At 40.1% G+C, this 16726-nt stretch overlaps 6 protein-coding genes across 9 annotated transcripts; 4 read left to right on the top strand and 2 right to left on the bottom strand.

The window, feature by feature from the left end:
• The first annotated feature begins 316 nt into the window (after positions 1-316).
• On the top strand, positions 317-1599 carry LOC135430359 (vitellogenin-1-like). 2 transcript variants are annotated; one of them, XM_064685005.1, is made up of 4 exons: positions 317-452; positions 509-791; positions 844-979; positions 1034-1599. In XM_064685005.1, the coding sequence occupies exons 2-4, from the start codon at positions 591-593 to the stop codon at positions 1597-1599; spliced, it is 903 nt and encodes a 300-aa protein (XP_064541075.1). In that variant the 5' UTR covers positions 317-452; positions 509-590. The 2 variants fall into 2 exon arrangements, with proteins under 2 accessions (XP_064541075.1, XP_064541076.1); XM_064685006.1 differs by having other exon boundaries at positions 328-452; positions 532-791.
• A 103-nt stretch (positions 1600-1702) lies between these two features.
• Prim2 (DNA primase subunit 2) lies at positions 1703-3391 on the bottom strand. The gene has a single exon (XM_064685004.1). The coding sequence runs from the start codon at positions 3335-3337 to the stop codon at positions 1736-1738; it is 1602 nt and encodes a 533-aa protein (XP_064541074.1). The 5' UTR covers positions 3338-3391; the 3' UTR covers positions 1703-1735.
• A 1465-nt stretch (positions 3392-4856) lies between these two features.
• On the bottom strand, positions 4857-14021 carry Toll-9. Of its 3 annotated transcripts, none has more exons than XM_064685037.1 (6): positions 13102-14021; positions 7418-7648; positions 7095-7322; positions 5355-6973; positions 5169-5296; positions 4857-5110 (listed from the first exon to the last, which is right to left on the bottom strand). In XM_064685037.1, exons 1-6 carry the CDS (start codon positions 13475-13477, stop codon positions 4885-4887), a joined length of 2808 nt encoding a protein of 935 aa, XP_064541107.1. In that variant the 5' UTR covers positions 13478-14021; the 3' UTR covers positions 4857-4884. The 3 variants fall into 3 exon arrangements, with proteins under 3 accessions (XP_064541107.1, XP_064541106.1, XP_064541108.1); XM_064685036.1 differs by having other exon boundaries at positions 5355-6976; positions 13102-14011; XM_064685038.1 differs by lacking the exon at positions 7095-7322 and having other exon boundaries at positions 5355-6976; positions 13102-14018.
• On the top strand, positions 7867-9564 carry LOC135430385 (gastrula zinc finger protein XlCGF57.1-like). Its single transcript, XM_064685049.1, has one exon. It carries the CDS (start codon positions 7907-7909, stop codon positions 9428-9430), a length of 1524 nt encoding a protein of 507 aa, XP_064541119.1. The 5' UTR covers positions 7867-7906; the 3' UTR covers positions 9431-9564.
• On the top strand, positions 9843-11472 carry LOC135430387 (zinc finger protein 271-like). Its single transcript, XM_064685052.1, has one exon. The coding sequence runs from the start codon at positions 9914-9916 to the stop codon at positions 11417-11419; it is 1506 nt and encodes a 501-aa protein (XP_064541122.1). The 5' UTR covers positions 9843-9913; the 3' UTR covers positions 11420-11472.
• LOC135430388 (zinc finger protein 595-like) lies at positions 11616-13036 on the top strand. Its single transcript, XM_064685053.1, has one exon. It carries the CDS (start codon positions 11666-11668, stop codon positions 12866-12868), a length of 1203 nt encoding a protein of 400 aa, XP_064541123.1. The 5' UTR covers positions 11616-11665; the 3' UTR covers positions 12869-13036.
• Positions 14022-16726: the final 2705 nt, after the last annotated feature.

A 16726-nucleotide genomic window follows, 5' to 3' on the forward strand; every position in this document is an offset into this window, starting at 1 on the left:
TAGCCAAGGGGACTTTATTTTATAACAACTTTTCTTTGCCAAATTGGGTAAGTTAATTAATTAATCTGAAAGTGTATTTAATTTTCGGCATCCCAGCTGTTCTTATGCCTTTTCACTTCTGGCAACAATGCAAACAAAGATTTTTAAAAATTCCTCGACCTATTTGCAAAAACTTTGCGTTCATGTCTAGAAGCTAAAAAATACTTTAAACGGCCACAGTTCGTCGCTGACTTAGTTGCACAGCATATATTTTAAAATGCGTCCCCAATTCGATGGCCTAAGAGCTCTAAGTATAATTCTCATCAGCACAGGGTATACTACAGGGGCTAACGACTCAACAATTAGCTGGTGGCAGGGAATTCCCAACGCCTTAACGGATATTCTTACCTTGAAAATGAACATTTTTACAGCACTTCCGCTCGAATTGGCCGCAACAGTTATTGATACCTTGTGTGAGTACATGGGGAAATGGTGATATGCTTTCACTTAGTATTCCATCTATCTATAGTATCCCATCCCAACGCTTGACAGGCTCCTCCACGCTGTTTGTTGGAAGCGTACCTTCGCAAATACAGCCGGACATAACGAAAATGCACTTTCAGTATATGACGCCATGCCTGAATTATAGCGTTCCATTATTGAAAGCCGAAAAGCTGTGGAATCATCCGAAATTTCGACAGAATCGTAAATTAGTTATCCTGGCTACGGGCTGGACAAATACCGTTAACGATTCTGCTGCCATAGCGATGATATCGAGGGCTTTTATGTGTCGGCCTGCTGTTAATTTTGTGGTACCTAGTAAAGTATCCACCAAGTATACACCTATATATATATTCATCTTAGATTGTAGATGCGGCCTATTACGTGGACACGCTGTACAAGTGGTCGGCCCTGAACACAGATCTCATTGGGGAGCACCTAGCCGTCGGCTTACAGCATTTGATTAAGGTGACGCCATTGATTGACATTCATTTGATTGGTGAGTTTGGCAGCTACATTTTCATCGACTAGATCAAAAAAATGATTGTCCTAGGTCATTCATTGGGCGCCCATATTATGGGCACTGCTGGTCGCACATTCAAGCAACTAACGGGACATCTAGTAACTCGTATAACTGGTCTCGATCCGGCCAAGCCCTGTTTTCGTAATGAAAAATCCCTGCCCGGACTGACGCGGGGCGATGCTGAGTTGGTGGACGTTATACACACGAATATTGGCATTTTGGCGAAACGAGATCCTTTGGGCGACATTGACTTTTATCCAGGAGGTGCACATCCCATTAAGCCCGGCTGCCTGACTATTGGCTGCTCCCACACGCGTGCTGTTGAGTATTTTGCGGAGAGTGTCTACCCGCAACAGGAGCGAAGTTTCCTGGGCTTTAAATGCATGTCGTGGAAAGAGCTCGAATGGCGAAAATGTCAGACCGACAAAACTTCAACAATGGGCTACTTGATTAACCCAAAGGCGAGTGGCATATATTATGTTGACGTAAATGGCCAAAGTCCTTATGGCAAAAACATTAATCCGTTGAAACGAGAACGTTTTGGATGCGCCAAGAGCAAGTGTAAAACTCAGTTATTAAGTAAAGTTCAGTCTTAACAACAGCACGCATTCAAACATCTCTTATTCCAAGGTAGACAGCATAAGTCGAGAGTCGAGTCCTATCCAGGCGTCCCGAATTTCCTTTTGAACTAAATTCCTATTTCTTATTCTATTTATACAACTATATTTATTATTAATCAATTATTTCAGTAAGATCTAGATCATCATCGAAGGCCTCTGCGATGCCTTTCTGGCTCTGGTATACTTTCTCCTGTGTCTCGGCAATTTTCCACAGCTCGTCATCATCGTCGCCATTAAGCATGGATCTGTTTGCGCCCCCTTTTATTGAGGCTCTGACTTTATTATTCTGCTGAACTGGCCCGGGAGCGCGTTTCTGCCGATTGCCCATCAAGATTTGGCTTTCCTCGAAATAGTTGTTCGGGTGATTGATTGTCGGCTCCACCGTCGAGTTGTGCGTCAGCATAAAGTATTTTCCGCAGGCGAATTGGTAATGATTGCGCGAAACAAAAAACAAGACCTCATCGATGGCGCCCGGCGAGAGGCCATATGAAGAGAGTTTTGCTTTAAGCGCAGTTTGGTCCAACGATTTGTATGGGCAGCCGTGGCAGTCGCCAGGCGCTGCCATTTCCTTAATGATCTTCAGGCAAGAGTAGGGCGTATAATTGACCATGGAGCCCTTCTTGCCATAGTTGTGGTAAATGTTGTACTCGTAGCTACGCGTAAACTTATCGACGTCCATTTTCTTAGTGAACTCCTCGCGCCAAAAGCGCAATGAATCCTCGAGGGTGACACCAATGCCCTTTAGGAAGAGGCCGTACTGCATGCGTCCACCGTGTTTGATATGGTGCTGGCTGCGTATGTGATCGTGGCACATACGCATGCACAGTGGCATGGAAGTTTTGGATAGCTGATCCAGAGACTCAATCGGCACCGAAGCATCTTTGCATACCGTGTAGTCCTTGCCCGTATACGAGTTGTGCAGGGACTTGATCATGCGCGAGATGCGCTCGTCTGCCTCGACGTCAGCAATAAAGGATTTAGCTGCTTGCATGCCACGTTCAATCTCGTCCAGCTGCCTGGCGCCCACAATTGACACCATGTCGTGTGTGTTCACATAGGCAAAGCCGGCCTTTAGGTAACAGCGCCGGGTCCGCACCAAATCCAAAACTTGTGTGAAGGGTACTTTGTAGAACTCGAGCAGCTCAATCTTTGATACACTCTGGCCCACAGTGCTTTCATAGAGACCGTCCTTGACCTCGTCCTTCTGTTCTTCTGTCAATGGGAGAATGTGAAAGCTGTTGGCCTCGAGAAACTGCTTGATTTCAGCTGTGTTAAGTGCGGCGAATTTATATTTAAAGAACTCCATTTCCCGTGCTACGAACCAGCGCAACAAATCCTCTGAGCGACAATATGCCAAGCGCAGTATGAAGTGTGACAAATAGTCACGCCGACGCATTTGTAAATCCGACTCATGTTTGGCACCACTGCTTGTCGTGCCCATGCGTAAATAGCCCCGGAGTCCATCTCTGCTCATTTCGCCATTCACATATTCCTTCCAGTCCTCGGAGAGCAGCCGCAGTCCCTTTGTTGTGGCGCGATCAAAAACTCGCAGCAGGCGCAGACGCTCCAAAGCGAGTTCTTCAAATTCATCAATGTGAATATCCTCCGTTGGCGGATAGTGATAAAGCATCACATTGTGCGGATACTTTGCTTCCAAACTAACCACTTCAACTTTCACATCGTGCCGTGCTCGTTTCTTTAAATTAAAATCCATGTTGGCGAACACGACTCAATTGTTTTCGGTTTGCAGTGCTACTTGCAAAAATGGCGCCAAAAATATGTTGAAACAGCTGTCGCACAGTTCGATAAGTGAGTAAGTACTGCCGTTGAAAACGCCTCACTATCGATAAAAGTATCGATATAATGGTTTAAATTTTATTGGTAATTTCCACTCCATATTTTTTACCACACAGTCATGATTTATAAGCTGCAATTACCAATCACTTGTTCATTTTTATATCTTATCTAAACACTTGGTCTCTGCAGCTGAAGTACTCAAATACTAAGGGCTATATAAATCTTAAAATTTGACAAACGGTTTTCTTTGAGCTTAAAATATTTTACAATAATTCATTCTATTTCGTAATTAAAAAATGTAGTTTATGTATATCAGGTACTTAAAAAAATGACTAGAATATTTGCATTCATTATACCCTTGCAGAGGGTATTATAATTTTGTCGTGAAATGTGTAACGCATAGAAGGAGACATCTCCGACCCCATAAAGTATATATATTCTTGATCAGTATCAACAGCCGAGTTGATATAGCCATGTCCGTCTGTCCGTCTGTCTGTTTCTATGCGAACTAGTCTCTCAGTTTTAAAGCTATCTTTATGAAACTTTGCAGAATTCCCTCTTTCTGTTGCACGCAGCTCATATGTCAAAACCAGCTGGATCGGACCACTATATCATATAGCTGCCATAGGAACGATCGGTCGAAAAGTAGGTTCTTGTATGAAAAACATTTTTGTTTATAAAGTTATCTTGACTAAACTTTGTATTTATTAGTTTTACTACGCTCCCCATATATATGCAAAATCCTATTAAGATCGGGCAACTATATCATATAGCTGCCATAGGAACGATCGGTCGAAAATTAAGTTTTTGTATGGAACATTTTTATGTTTTTCAAGATATCTTGACCAAACTCGGTATTTATTAGTTTTACTAGGCTCCCCATATATATGCAAAATCCTATTAAGATCGGTCCACTATATCATATAGCTGCCATAGGAAAGATCGGTCGAAAATTAAGTTTTTGTATAGAAAATTTTTATGTGTTTCAAGATATCTTAACCAAACTCGGTATTTATTAGTTTTACTACGGTCCCCATATATATGCAAAATTCTATTAAGATCGGACAACTATATCATATAGCTGCCATAGGAACGATCAGTCGAAAATTATGCTGTTGTATGGAATTTTTTTGTTTTTCAAGATATCTTGACCAAACTCGGCATTTATTAGTTTTACTATGCTCCCTCCACTTATGCAAAATCTTATTCACATCGGGCAACTATATCATATAGCTGCCATAGGAACGATCGGTCGAAAATTAAGTTGTTGTATGGAAACCTGTTTTGTTTTTCAAGATATCTTAACCATACTCGGCATTAACTATTTTCCCTGTGCTTCTTAGATACGGGCAAAGCACTATGAGCATTTTGAAAAGGTTGGGTCTGCAAGGGTATTAAATCTTCGGTGTGCCGAAGATAGCACTTCTTTCTCGTTTTGGTGTGAAATTATGCAGTCCAGTATCTTTAGACATTGGAATCTTTTGTGCCTATGCCAATTAACTCTAATGACTTTCTTAGGCGCTTCCAAAACAGTTTGCGTTCCTCCAATGTTGGCTGTTTATTTCCTTTACTTGGCCATTTAATATAGGTTTTTATACCCATTAGGTATTGTAGCGTCTTTGGACGTTTACTGCGTGGTATTTCCTCCAAGAATACGAGTATTAAATGCTCCTTGCTCATTTCAAAGACGCTGTCGAAAGTAAAGTAGTTGACGCAAGTTTATTGGTACTATGGGTTTTATTGCTTACCGATGTTGGGCCAGATACATTTCGAATTGACACCAATGACTGAGCAGAAACTTTGATGATATCAGTAACATTAGTGAGCGCGATCGATCCATGCTTGAAATAATATTATCCAGTATAGTTACTCCGATCTGCAAAGAAAAAATACAAGTTCGGCATGCATATTTTAGTTGTAATAATTTGACAAACCTGAAAGTCACGTTCGTGAAGACATATCGAAATATCTCCTGATTTCTCAACATTTGGTAGCAGCTCGTCTAAGACCCACTGGCGATCATTTTGGCAGTAGCTTATAAAAATGTCATATATCACGCTGGGATTATTTTCGGATAGACGATGAAATTTATCAAGAGACTCCTTTGAGGCGGTAGACAAAAGCGCCGCCGATTTCAGTGAAGCATAATAATAATGTATATGCCAACGCTTCAGATATATTATAAGCCCCAGAATGAATACACCCAGAATGCTGCCAACTACAGTTGTCACTATCTTAAAGGTGTTGTGCAGCTTTTCTTCAAAATCAACCAATGATCGGCTCTGGCAGACTAACTCATCCACCTGCAATTTATCCGTCTCGTTAAAGCACCAATAATGCTTTGCATCGTAATCAAGTAACTGAAATTTTAACGAAGTATCGTTCACCGTTTTTTGGATAGATGAGGGACATTGTTTGGTTAGTAGGTCTTTGGCTAGAAAACGCAGACTGGGTATTTTCTTGAGCCGCTTGAAATCTTTGATGTTTTTATAGCTGTCGATGAGCTGCGGCAAATAGCGTCGTTTCCACAACTGGTGTTCAATGTACCCGGTAAGGGATTTACTCAGCTGATTTATACTACCAATATTTGCTGAAATCAGCTCAACAGCGTGTTGTAGAAAGTTGAATGAACAGTCGGCTTGCTTATTATTGTTTGCAGCTACTTCGACCACCTCACGGAGAATACAACTACAAAGGAAGTTGTTATCCCCGAGACTGAGGTATTCCAGCGATTCAAAATCCTTCATCATCTCGGTGGTCAGCATGTTGACGTTGTTGCTGCGTACATTGAGAACCCGCAGTGCCGTGTTGTTAAAAAACACACTCTTATACCAGTTGCCAATGTGGTTGGAGCTCAGATCAAGCAGTTGTAAGCTTACCAAAGACTGGAATACTTCGACCGATAGGGCGTTAATATTGTTACCTGCCAAGCCCAACAACTGCAATTTTCTCAGCGGTTTTAACCAGTTGATATCCTTAAGATTCGAGTGCTCAAAGTAAAGAAATTTAAGCGTATCACCGATACTGTCGAAAGCGTCATCGACAATATTATACGACACGAAAGGATTACCGGACATATCAAGTCCCTCTAGAGCTGTGTTCTTAAAAAGCCCATTGCTCACCATGGGAAACGATGTGTAGCACAAACTCAGATACTTGAGCTTGTTCCCAAGATGTGTGAAGGCAACTGCGCTATTTCGTGTTATTTTCGAGTGTGAGAGGTCCAGATACACGAGCTTTGGTAACAGTTTAAATGCAGTCTGATGGATCTTTAGACCATACACCAGATTTAAGACAACTTCAAGCGTGGGCATCGATAACTGGTAATTATAGTTTAAAACGTTCGTAAACGACAAGTCTAGATATTGTACTCCCTGTATATAGTAAAATGTATCGAAATTTATGGTCATTATCTTGTTGTACGAAATGAAGAGTTTCCGAAGGTTTGTCACATTTTTAAATGCCTCTTTGCTCAAATACTCGATGCTGCAGTTACTGATTTCAAGTTCCAAAAGGTGCGGCAGATTCGGAAAGGTTGCCCAAGCAATGCTCTCTTCTAAACAGAAAAAAATATGAAATAAATTTAAGTTAGGCTTGAATCAAATGGTCTTTCAAATTACAGTAATGATTTTGATGGTATGTGGAATGAGGAAGAATATTGATTTGTGTCTTACTTGACGTGCCAAATATTATGTGCTTTATTTGAAGTTTCCGTATAAAATCCTCATAAATCAATTCTTGTGTATTTGAGTTGTGAATGTGTTTGTTGTTCTGGTAGTATAGCGAACATTCCCGATCATATAGATCTAAGTTATTCGTTTGATTGTTTGCAAAAAGCTCTTCGCATTTATGTTGTGTGTCACTTGGGGTAAATCGAGTCTCTTGTAAAAACCGCTCAATGGCTGAAATTTAGCAAAGAGCCTGTAGATAAGTCTGAATGTGTGCGACTGTTACACTTTATGTGGTTGGTAGATATCTAACCAACTTTTCTACTTACCTTCTGCGTCATGATTAAGGGCTGTGAACTGGTTACCTTGTAGAGATAAATATTTTAAAGATCCCGTCATTGTTGATAAAGTTTGGAACGGTACTTTATTTAATTTGTTGTAGGCAGCAGAGAAAGCTTCGACTTTTTTAAAACTAAATCGGCGCGCAAATTTCGTTTTATTTAACAAATCCTCGTCTTCAGATATGTTACCATACGAAAGATCTAAGTGCATATTTGTCACTGTAAAAAATAAAAACCAATTAATTATCTTATAAAATTAATATAATAAACAATAGTAAACTATTTTTCAATTAAGAATCTCGTTCAGTTAAAATCTCTTCAAAAATATTAAAAACGGTAATAGTAAATATGGCTACTATCGATATCTAAGCACCACACTGTATTATCGATTAATCGATACATGCCACGATGTATACACAACTCAACATATGTTTGTCAGCTGTATGTATAAAAATTTACTAAATCACTGAAGTAAAAATGGAAGAAGTTTGTCGCATTTGCAGAAGCAACTGCGTCACTCTAGTAAATATCTTTGACCAGCTGGAGCAGGACCCTCCTCTGGTGGACATGCTGATTGAGTGTGGCAACTGTAAAATAAATCCTAATGATCCGTTGCCTCAGAACATATGCCTGGCCTGCATATTGGATGCTCAAAATGCATTTCAATTCAAACGCAGATGCGAACACAGTCAACAGTACTTTTTGCTGTTGCTAGGTATTGGAAACAAGGATAATTCCGACTGCGAAGACGTACGTGTTCAATGTACACTCGAAATTAAAGAAGAGCCGTTGGAAAATGTACCGACTGAAAGCAGTGTCAATAACGGAAGCGTCAAAGACACTGAAAGTAGCTCAGCGACGTCGTTGCCAGACGTTGAAAAGAGAAAAAAATCCAACTGCGAGGATGACGTCCCTAATTCCCAGTGTCTCCTCAATGTTAAAGAAGAGCCATTGGAAAATATCCTGCCTGAAAACGGTGTCGATAACGAACGCTTGGAAGACAATGGAGTAAGCTCAACAGCGTCGTTGTGCGATCAACAAAACATTGAGGAGCCTGACTCCAGGACAAGTGACAAAAAGAAATCGTATCCATGTTTGACATGTGGAAAAGTGTTTAGTCATAAAAGCGACTTGACAAAACACTCGCGCATTCATAACGGTCGTTACAAGTGCACCCACTGTTCGAGGGCTTTCAATTCATCAAGTACTTGCAAGTTGCACATCCGACTTCACACTGGCGAACGTCCATTCAAATGTACGCATTGTACAGCAGAATTCTTAAGGAACGATGACCTAAAAAGACACATGTTTAAGCATACTGGTGAACGCCCGTACGAATGTCCTCACTGCTTAAAGCGATTTACTCACCGCAGCATTCTCAATAAGCACATTCGAACACATACCAATGACCGGAAACACAAGTGTCCACATTGCCAAAAGGCCTTCACTGATGGCTACACTCTCAAAGTACATATTCGCAGATGTACTGGCGAGCGGCCATTCCAATGTGCCGACTGTCCGAAGGCCTTTGTATTGAAAAAAGAACTACAGCTGCACCAAAACACTCACTTGGATTATAAGTGTCCCAGCTGCGCGGGACGCTGCTCAGCTGCTCAGCTAAAAAGGCATTCCAGTAAGCACACGATTGGCGAAGAAGCACCACATGAGATGCCAACAAGAGATGATGGTTTTAAAGAAGATAACCCATGTTCGCTTTCTTTGGTTGCACCTCACTCTGAGATATTAATCGCTGAGTCGTCTGAAGATGTGACCACCGAAGGACCCATGGAAGGCAAAAATTTGGATGAAAGGCACCCATTTGATCAGAAAACATTTCAGTGTGCTACTTGCGACAAGAGTTTTGCAACAAAGGGTCGTTTGATCCAACATTATGGCGTCCATACCGATGAACGTCCGTTTAAGTGTGAGATCTGTTCGAAAGCGTTCAAACAACGATCACATCTCACTAAGCATAGTGTTACTCACACAAGAAATAACTAGAATTAATCGATATTTAATGGGTAATGTATGTTGTTATTATATTAATCAATTAATATTAACTACCCATTGTAGAAACCAAAACCTTAAATAATTAAAATCGTTTTAAGTTGGAGTATACATTCCAAGTAGAATAACTCTGAGTTTTCTGCCGGACGACATAGAAGGCAATCAGATGTCGCAACAAACAAAATTCGCGTATTGATAAACTAAAACAGGATCACATTTGACAACTGTTAGCAAAAAGTGTGATGTTTCAAAAAACGTTATTGTAAAAGTTCTATTTATTTTAATTTTTCGATAGCTCGATAACAGTTTTTAAAATAAAAACAAATCATGTATATACTATCGATATCTACCTGCCACGATGTATATCGATTCTAAACATATGTTTGTCAGCTGGATGCATTAAGAAAAATTCACGAATAACACAAAACTTCGACCAACAACAAAACAGTTCTTGCATCAAATAGCGAAAAGGTGAAAATGGAAGAGGTTTGTCGCATTTGCACAAGCAATTGCGTCTCTCTAGTAAATATCTTTGACCAGCTGGAGCAGGACCCTCCTCTGGTTGACATGCTTAATGAGTGCGGAAACTGTAAAATAAGTCCTAATGATCCGTTGCCCCAGAACATATGCCTGGCCTGCATATTGGATGCTCAGAATGCATTTCAGTTCAAACGCAGGTGTGAGCAGAGCCAGCAGTACTTTTGGCTGTTGTTAGACATTGAAAACAAGAAGAATTTGGATTGGGAAAAAGACGTGCTACGTTCCCAGTGTTCTCTCGAAATAAAAACAGAACCGTTGGAAAATAACCCGCAAGAAAACTTTGTCGATAACGAAAGCTTCCAAAATAGTGGAATAAGCACAGCTGAAGAGTTTCTAGTCGTTGAACATAAAGGTTATTCCGACTGCGAGGACGTCCCAAGTTCACAGTCTTTTCACGACGTTAAAGAAGAGCCATTGGAAAGTACCCTGCCAGAAAACAATGTCGATAAAAAAGGCTTCGACCACAATGGAGTAAGCTCAGCAGCATCGTTGTGCGACCGACAGAACAACATTGATGATAAAAACAATTCATATTCATGTCTAACGTGCGGGAAAGAGTTCAGCTATAAAAAAGACCTAACAAAACACTCGCGGATTCATAACGGTCGTTACAAGTGCACCCACTGCTCGAAGGCTTTCTATTCATCAAGTACTTGCAAGTTGCACATCCGACTTCACACTGGTGAACGTCCATTCAAATGTAAATATTGTACAGAAGCATTTTTAAGAAAAGATGACCTCAAAAGACACATTTTCACACATACCGGCGAGCGCCCGTACGAATGTCCTCAGTGCTTAAAGCGATTTACTCACCGCAGCATTCTCACTAAGCACATTCGAACACATACCAATGAGCGAAAACACAAATGTCCACACTGCCAAAAGGCCTTTAGGGATAACTACAATCTCCAAGTACATATTCGCAGATGTACTGGTGAACGGCCATTCCAATGTTTCGAATGCCCAAAGGCCTTTGTGTTAAGAAAAGAACTACAGCTACACCAAAAAACTCACTTGGACTATAGGAGTCCGAGTTGCCCAAAACCCGTCAGCACTAAGAGGAAGACGATTGCCGTAAAAGCACCAAAAGAGAATTCAATACATACAAAATTAAGACTGTCCTTGGATTTGCCTCAATCGGATATCTTATCAATTGAGATGCCAAACGCAGATGATAGTTCTGCAGAGCTGTCTGAAGATACAACTAATGAAGAAGGCATCGAGGGAAGAAAATCGAACTATATACGCACGTCCAGTCAGAAAAGTTTTCAGTGTTCGACTTGCGACAAGAGTTTTGCTACAAAGAGTCGTTTGACCCGACACTATAGCGTCCATACCAGTGAGCGTCCATTTCAGTGTGATCTTTGTTTAAAGTCGTTTAAACAAAATGTAAGCCTCATTCGGCACAGTGTTATACATACAAGAAAACATCCTAGCACCTAGAAGGCTTAAGTACCCATTGTAGAAAATAACACCTAATGTAAATAAAATCATTTTAAGTTTAAAATCATTTTAATTTAAAATTTGTAACACAATTCAGTTCTGAAAATGAAATAAATAACGTCGCTACAATAGTTATCGTTATCGAGGCAACACAACGTTTATCGATACATTCCACAATGTATATCGATACTGAACATATGTTCGTCAGCTGTACAGATACCTAAAAAACTCACTAGTTGCACATAAATGAAAATGGAAGCGGTTTGTCGCATATGCAGAAGCAACTGCGTCACTCTAGTAAATATCTTTGACCAGCTGGAGCAGGAGCCGCCACTAGTTGACATTCTGAATGAGTGCGGCAATTGTAAAATAAGCCCTACTGATCCGTTGCCTCAGAACATATGCCTGTCCTGCATATTGGATGCTCAAAATGCATTTCAATTTAAGCGCAGGTGCGAGCACAGCCAACAGTACTTTTGGCTATTGCTTGGTGTTGAAAACAAGGATATTTCCGACTGCGAAGACGTAGGTGTTCAATGTACACTCGACATCAAAGAAGAGCCTTTCAAAGACCCTGAAAGTTGCTCAGCGACTAATTCCGACTGCGAAGACCTACCTCTCGAATGTACTCTCCATATTAAAGAAGAGCCGTTGGAAAATATCCCGCAAGGAAGCAGTCCTGGTAACCAAACCCTTGAATGTAATGCAAAAAGCTCTGAGGCTTTGCAGCTAGGTGTTGAAAAGAAAGAGAATTCCGACATCGAGAAAAACGCAACTGCCCAATGTACTTCTGAAATCAAACAAGAACCATTGGAAAATATTCTGCAAGAAAGCTTTAAAGTATATGAAAGTAGCTCAGCGGCGTTGTTGCGACAAAACAGCAATGAAAAGGTCGACGCCAAGAAAAGTGGCAAACCTAAATTTTATTCATGTTTAACTTGCGGAAAATTGTTTATTGCTAAAAGGAACCTGACGACACACAAGCGCATTCATACAAACGCATTCAACGGTCAACGACCATTTAAATGTAGAATATGTCAAGAAAAATTTTTAACTGTCAATCACCTGAAGAGACACAATTTTAATCATGCCAACGAACGATCGTATAAATGTCCTCACTGCTTAAAGACATTTGCCCACCGTGACAATCTCAATAAGCACATTCGGGTACACCTCGAAGACCACGAGCACAAGTGTCCGCACTGCCAAAGGCTATTTAGGTATGCCCACATTCTCGACGAACATATTCGCACAGATAAATGCACTAACTCAGGGTACAAGTGTCCTCTCTGCCTGAAAATGTTATACTCTGAGGGTTATCTAAGGCGGCATATGAGCAATCACTCTAGAAAGCAGACGATTGGCGAAAAAGTACCAAAAGAGATGCAAACAAGAATTGATAATTCTGAAGATAGAAACCCAAGCCCGTTGTCTTTGGTTAAGTCTTAATCAGAGAACTTATCGATTGAGACGGAAGGAAAAGATTCGAATAAGTTGCTCGAGCACCTTTAAAACCAGATGCGCCCATGTCGGACATGAAAGCACAAAGTACCCTTAAGCATTAAACATTATCTACTTTAATAACTGAAATAAATAATACGCGTAAAACCAAACAAAGATTAACTACTTTTTATATTTCTATCGGTCTGGGTTTGATTATATTTCGTTAGTCATATACTCACAGTGCTTGGCATTGGGTGGCTTAAGAGTTCCATTGGGAAATGTCCACCACAAGATTTCCTGCTTTACGTTATCCAGAAGACAAGCATTTCCATCGTCGGTGCCGTATTTCACGAATAACGACTCAAGATTTTTATTTTCAATGGAATCAGTGCTGCTGTCGTCCTCATTAGTGTCTTGGGACAGGCTCTCTATTGCAGTATTCAATCTTTTTCCCAAATGCGACCCTAGTTGAAGGGGTGTTACTTTTTCAGATTCGTTGACCCTAAAAGTTTCTATCAAATCACGCGGCGCTGACTCCAAAGCTTTCAAACTTGACTCGATTATGTTCCAATGAAGAACAATTATTATTAAAACTGTTTTTATTAGAATACACATTTTATAGCCCCTTTCAATAATTGTTTATAAGAGAAAATATTAGGTTAGATTTTCCCAACGTATCGCTAATATAAGATTTCGTTTCATTGAAATGCATGCAGAAAGATTTTGTGTTTTAATTTATTTGAAACAGACACTAACGAGCACTAGTTAGATCCGTTTATGAACTGTCTCTTTTTTTGGTTTAAGGTTTATTTATTTGTCGTTTTTTTTCACTCAAATTCTACACATTTTTTCTATATTCTTTTTTTCCGTAGATTATTTTCCAATATATTGATCGATTGCTATACGACGGGCGATATCATACCACACTCTGGAGAGTAGAAGCGAGACTAATGGTCAACGGAATGGCAGAAATCCGAAACTCTTGCTTAGCGAATATGAGTGTGAATAATTTTATTATAACACGATAGGGCTTATCAATTTTGGCAATATATTCTTTCGCTTTTGAATGGGTGCCAGTTATCAGTTTAGCCGCTTTATGGTAGCCGCACGCCTCTCAGCACACCCACACCTTAAATATTTCGTACATGATTGCAGAAACTAGACGCATGATAGCTATCAACTCGATACGGGATTAGGGCCACATACGTATCTCTTTTTGACCATGTCCAAATGGAGAATTGCGCCAAATATAGCCACAGCGAAACCAATGATCATAAATTAAATCGACTACTTTAAATTGAAGTAAATAATGCTCAATAATATAGATTATAGCGGATCTGATACGTTTATAGATATGGCCTGAATGATAAGCGTTTTTTTTTTCTAGTTATTAATGGCAAAATTGAGATTAGAGTTGGAATTTGTCTTTATTTTACAAACGTTTTTGATTTTATATGGCGTTTGCAGTTTTTGCACAACACAAGTATAAATATTGATTCTGATCAGCTTTCAGTACTGACATTAATTTAACTTGCCTGTTGCTTTAATTATTTATGGTTTTTGATACTTTTAGGCGCAGGTGTTTTAGAGTAAAAAGTAATATTTCAACAAACTTCATTATAATTGGCTAGCGTTTATTTCTTAGAATGATTTATTTTTAATGCCAGGACGATGGGCTTGAATATTCTAAGTTCCCGTGTTTTGAATGTAACCAAAGTTTACCAAACTTATCGTTTCAATATCTTATCGATATTTAATGTATTATTTCTTATCGATATTAACTTACAAACATCGCACTTGGACAAACGCCCTGTTTCCACAAAACGCGCATTTTTTTTAAAGTTAGACAAAATGCCGTTATTAAGTACACATTAAATAATGTTTTGTTAAATTTATAGCACACTCTAAAGTGTATAATCATAAAATAAATGATTTTTAATTTGCTATACGCAACATACAAGAGAAACGCACACCACTAGGGTATGCTAACTATAGGCCACCCACCACCCACCCTGCGAGATCCCGATTCCTGAATTACAACTCAAAACAGACGACGCGTCGTCGTGTACAGAGCGTGCAATCTGGGTCCATCCACCCAAACCACCCCTTTGGGTGTACTGCCCCGCCAACTCCGTTGCTGGTTAAACAACCACCTTCTGTTTTCACTCGCGCTCTCTCTCCCTCATTTTCTCACTCTCTCTTTCTGTCTCGCAGCAGCAATAGCCGGCAATTGTCGCGTCCGCAAGGGACATGCAGGACGGAGCCATCGGCTGGCCGTGCTCGGGTGTCCGCTCGTGGCTTGTTTGTGCTTTGGCTGCGAGATTCGAGTCGCGTGTCTGTCAGTTTGCATGCGTCTCCGTTTGTGGGTGAAAGTCCAGAGTAAGTCGCACCGATTTGCGGCTCGATTCTCGTGCAACGTGTTGTTAGTAGCGTATCCGACGGTCTTTGTGAGTCACCAGCCACCAGGCAGAGTGCCGCTGCTAGACGCTAGAAAAAGCCGGGAATTATTGTTTATGTTCTCAGCTCAGTGTTTTGGTCAAGCGCCACTTGAATAATTGTGAAAATTGAGTTTCTAAATGCCGCTGTGAAACGACAAAGCAAACAAAGGCTCTTCAGATTGTCATGGCGTCTTTTTGTGTCCACAATATATGTATCCATACATAAGTGTACCTCCAAAATTGAGACCTCTTAAGTGAGCACTTTAGGACTTTCAACTGACTTTTGTGTGGACCATCAGCTGGATTGCAATATGCGTCTCAATAGACAGGTAACTGATAACAGTACGCCAGGAACTCAAGGGAGAGGTGTATATTTCCACGAGTAACAACTGTCGCGCACGTTGTTATTATTATTTTGGCTGTTGTTGTTGTTGTTGTTGTTTTTGGTGGTGTCTTTAAAATCGCCTGCAATTTGGGGTGTTTTTTAACCAAAGCACAGGTATGGGATAATCAATTCCAAACGTACCAAATGGAGCTCACTTTCACTAGATATTTCACAGATTTAAAAAATACTCTGAAATAAACCCATATCCATAAAAGTCCAATGATATTTAACCAATATTCCGAATTGTATTCATAAGCATCATAAATTGTTGAATCTCTTCAGAAATCGATACAGCTGATCGAATTGCGATCAAATTTAGCAGAAAATTGAGAGCATTCAAAATAAATTAATTAGAAATATATAATAATATAAAATAATACAATGCCAACACATGACATGGCATATCTGGGATATGATACATGTCAGAGCTGAACAGAGGCCGGACAGCTTAATAGGCAGGACGAACAAAAGATTTTCCAGAGAGTTCATTGAAAAGGAAAAACACCATTTTTCGTATATTCATTTCTTTTGACAGCAAATGTACTGAGCTCCAGGCTGACCTTAGCCGAGGGTTGGCCAAATGAATGAACCCGGCGAAGAAAGCCACATAATGCACACACGTCGTGAGGTAGGAAAATAATGTAACGAAGACACGCGATAGTCAGGGCGAGAGTTCAAACATATGCACTACAGTCGATGGATCACAATGCAATGGGTATTATGCAGCTATTATATTAATATTAGGCATTTTAACTCAAGCCAGATATTGAATATGGCGGCCAAAATTTACGTAATAAGTCAAAATTGCACATAAGCCCGAAAATGGCCATAAATTGTTATAACATTCTTTATGTGGGACTATGTAAGCCCAACTAACGTGAAACAATTTAAAAGAGCAACACATAAAACTTTTTAGTGGTTAGCAAATGAGAAACTATTAAAAAGTGCGCAAAATTCTTTCGTCAGGTTGCCAGTCGGGGACCCAACTTGATTAAAAGAAACAAGTCGGAGGTTCTAGTCGGGAGCTACCGACTAGGGGAT

The sequence above is a fragment of the Drosophila montana genome, unplaced genomic scaffold, assembly GCF_035044405.1.
Source record: "Drosophila montana isolate Dmon_TW-CO22-7 unplaced genomic scaffold, ASM3504440v1 contig_3003_1, whole genome shotgun sequence".
Taxonomy (NCBI): Eukaryota; Metazoa; Arthropoda; class Insecta; order Diptera; family Drosophilidae; genus Drosophila; species Drosophila montana.

Excerpts from the sequence above, each read along its gene's own strand:
- LOC135430388 (XM_064685053.1), top strand. The coding sequence starts at position 11,666 with ATGAAAATGGAAGCGGTTTGTCGCATATGCAGAAGCAACTGCGTCACT.
- Toll-9 (XM_064685036.1), bottom strand. The coding sequence starts at position 13,477 with ATGTGTATTCTAATAAAAACAGTTTTAATAATAATTGTTCTTCATTGG. Across the intron at positions 6,977-7,094 it reads CATAATATTTGGCACGTCAA|AAGAGAGCATTGCTTGGGCA; the intron begins GTAAGACACAAA and ends TTTTCTGTTTAG. Across the intron at positions 5,297-5,354 it reads TTCACGAACGTGACTTTCAG|ATCGGAGTAACTATACTGGA; the intron begins GTTTGTCAAATT and ends TTTTCTTTGCAG.
- LOC135430359 (XM_064685006.1), top strand. The coding sequence starts at position 395 with ATGAACATTTTTACAGCACTTCCGCTCGAATTGGCCGCAACAGTTATT. Across the intron at positions 792-843 it reads GGCCTGCTGTTAATTTTGTG|ATTGTAGATGCGGCCTATTA; the intron begins GTACCTAGTAAA and ends TATTCATCTTAG. Across the intron at positions 980-1,033 it reads GATTGACATTCATTTGATTG|GTCATTCATTGGGCGCCCAT; the intron begins GTGAGTTTGGCA and ends TGATTGTCCTAG.
- LOC135430387 (XM_064685052.1), top strand. The coding sequence starts at position 9,914 with ATGGAAGAGGTTTGTCGCATTTGCACAAGCAATTGCGTCTCTCTAGTA.
- Prim2 (XM_064685004.1), bottom strand. The coding sequence starts at position 3,337 with ATGGATTTTAATTTAAAGAAACGAGCACGGCACGATGTGAAAGTTGAA.
- LOC135430385 (XM_064685049.1), top strand. The coding sequence starts at position 7,907 with ATGGAAGAAGTTTGTCGCATTTGCAGAAGCAACTGCGTCACTCTAGTA.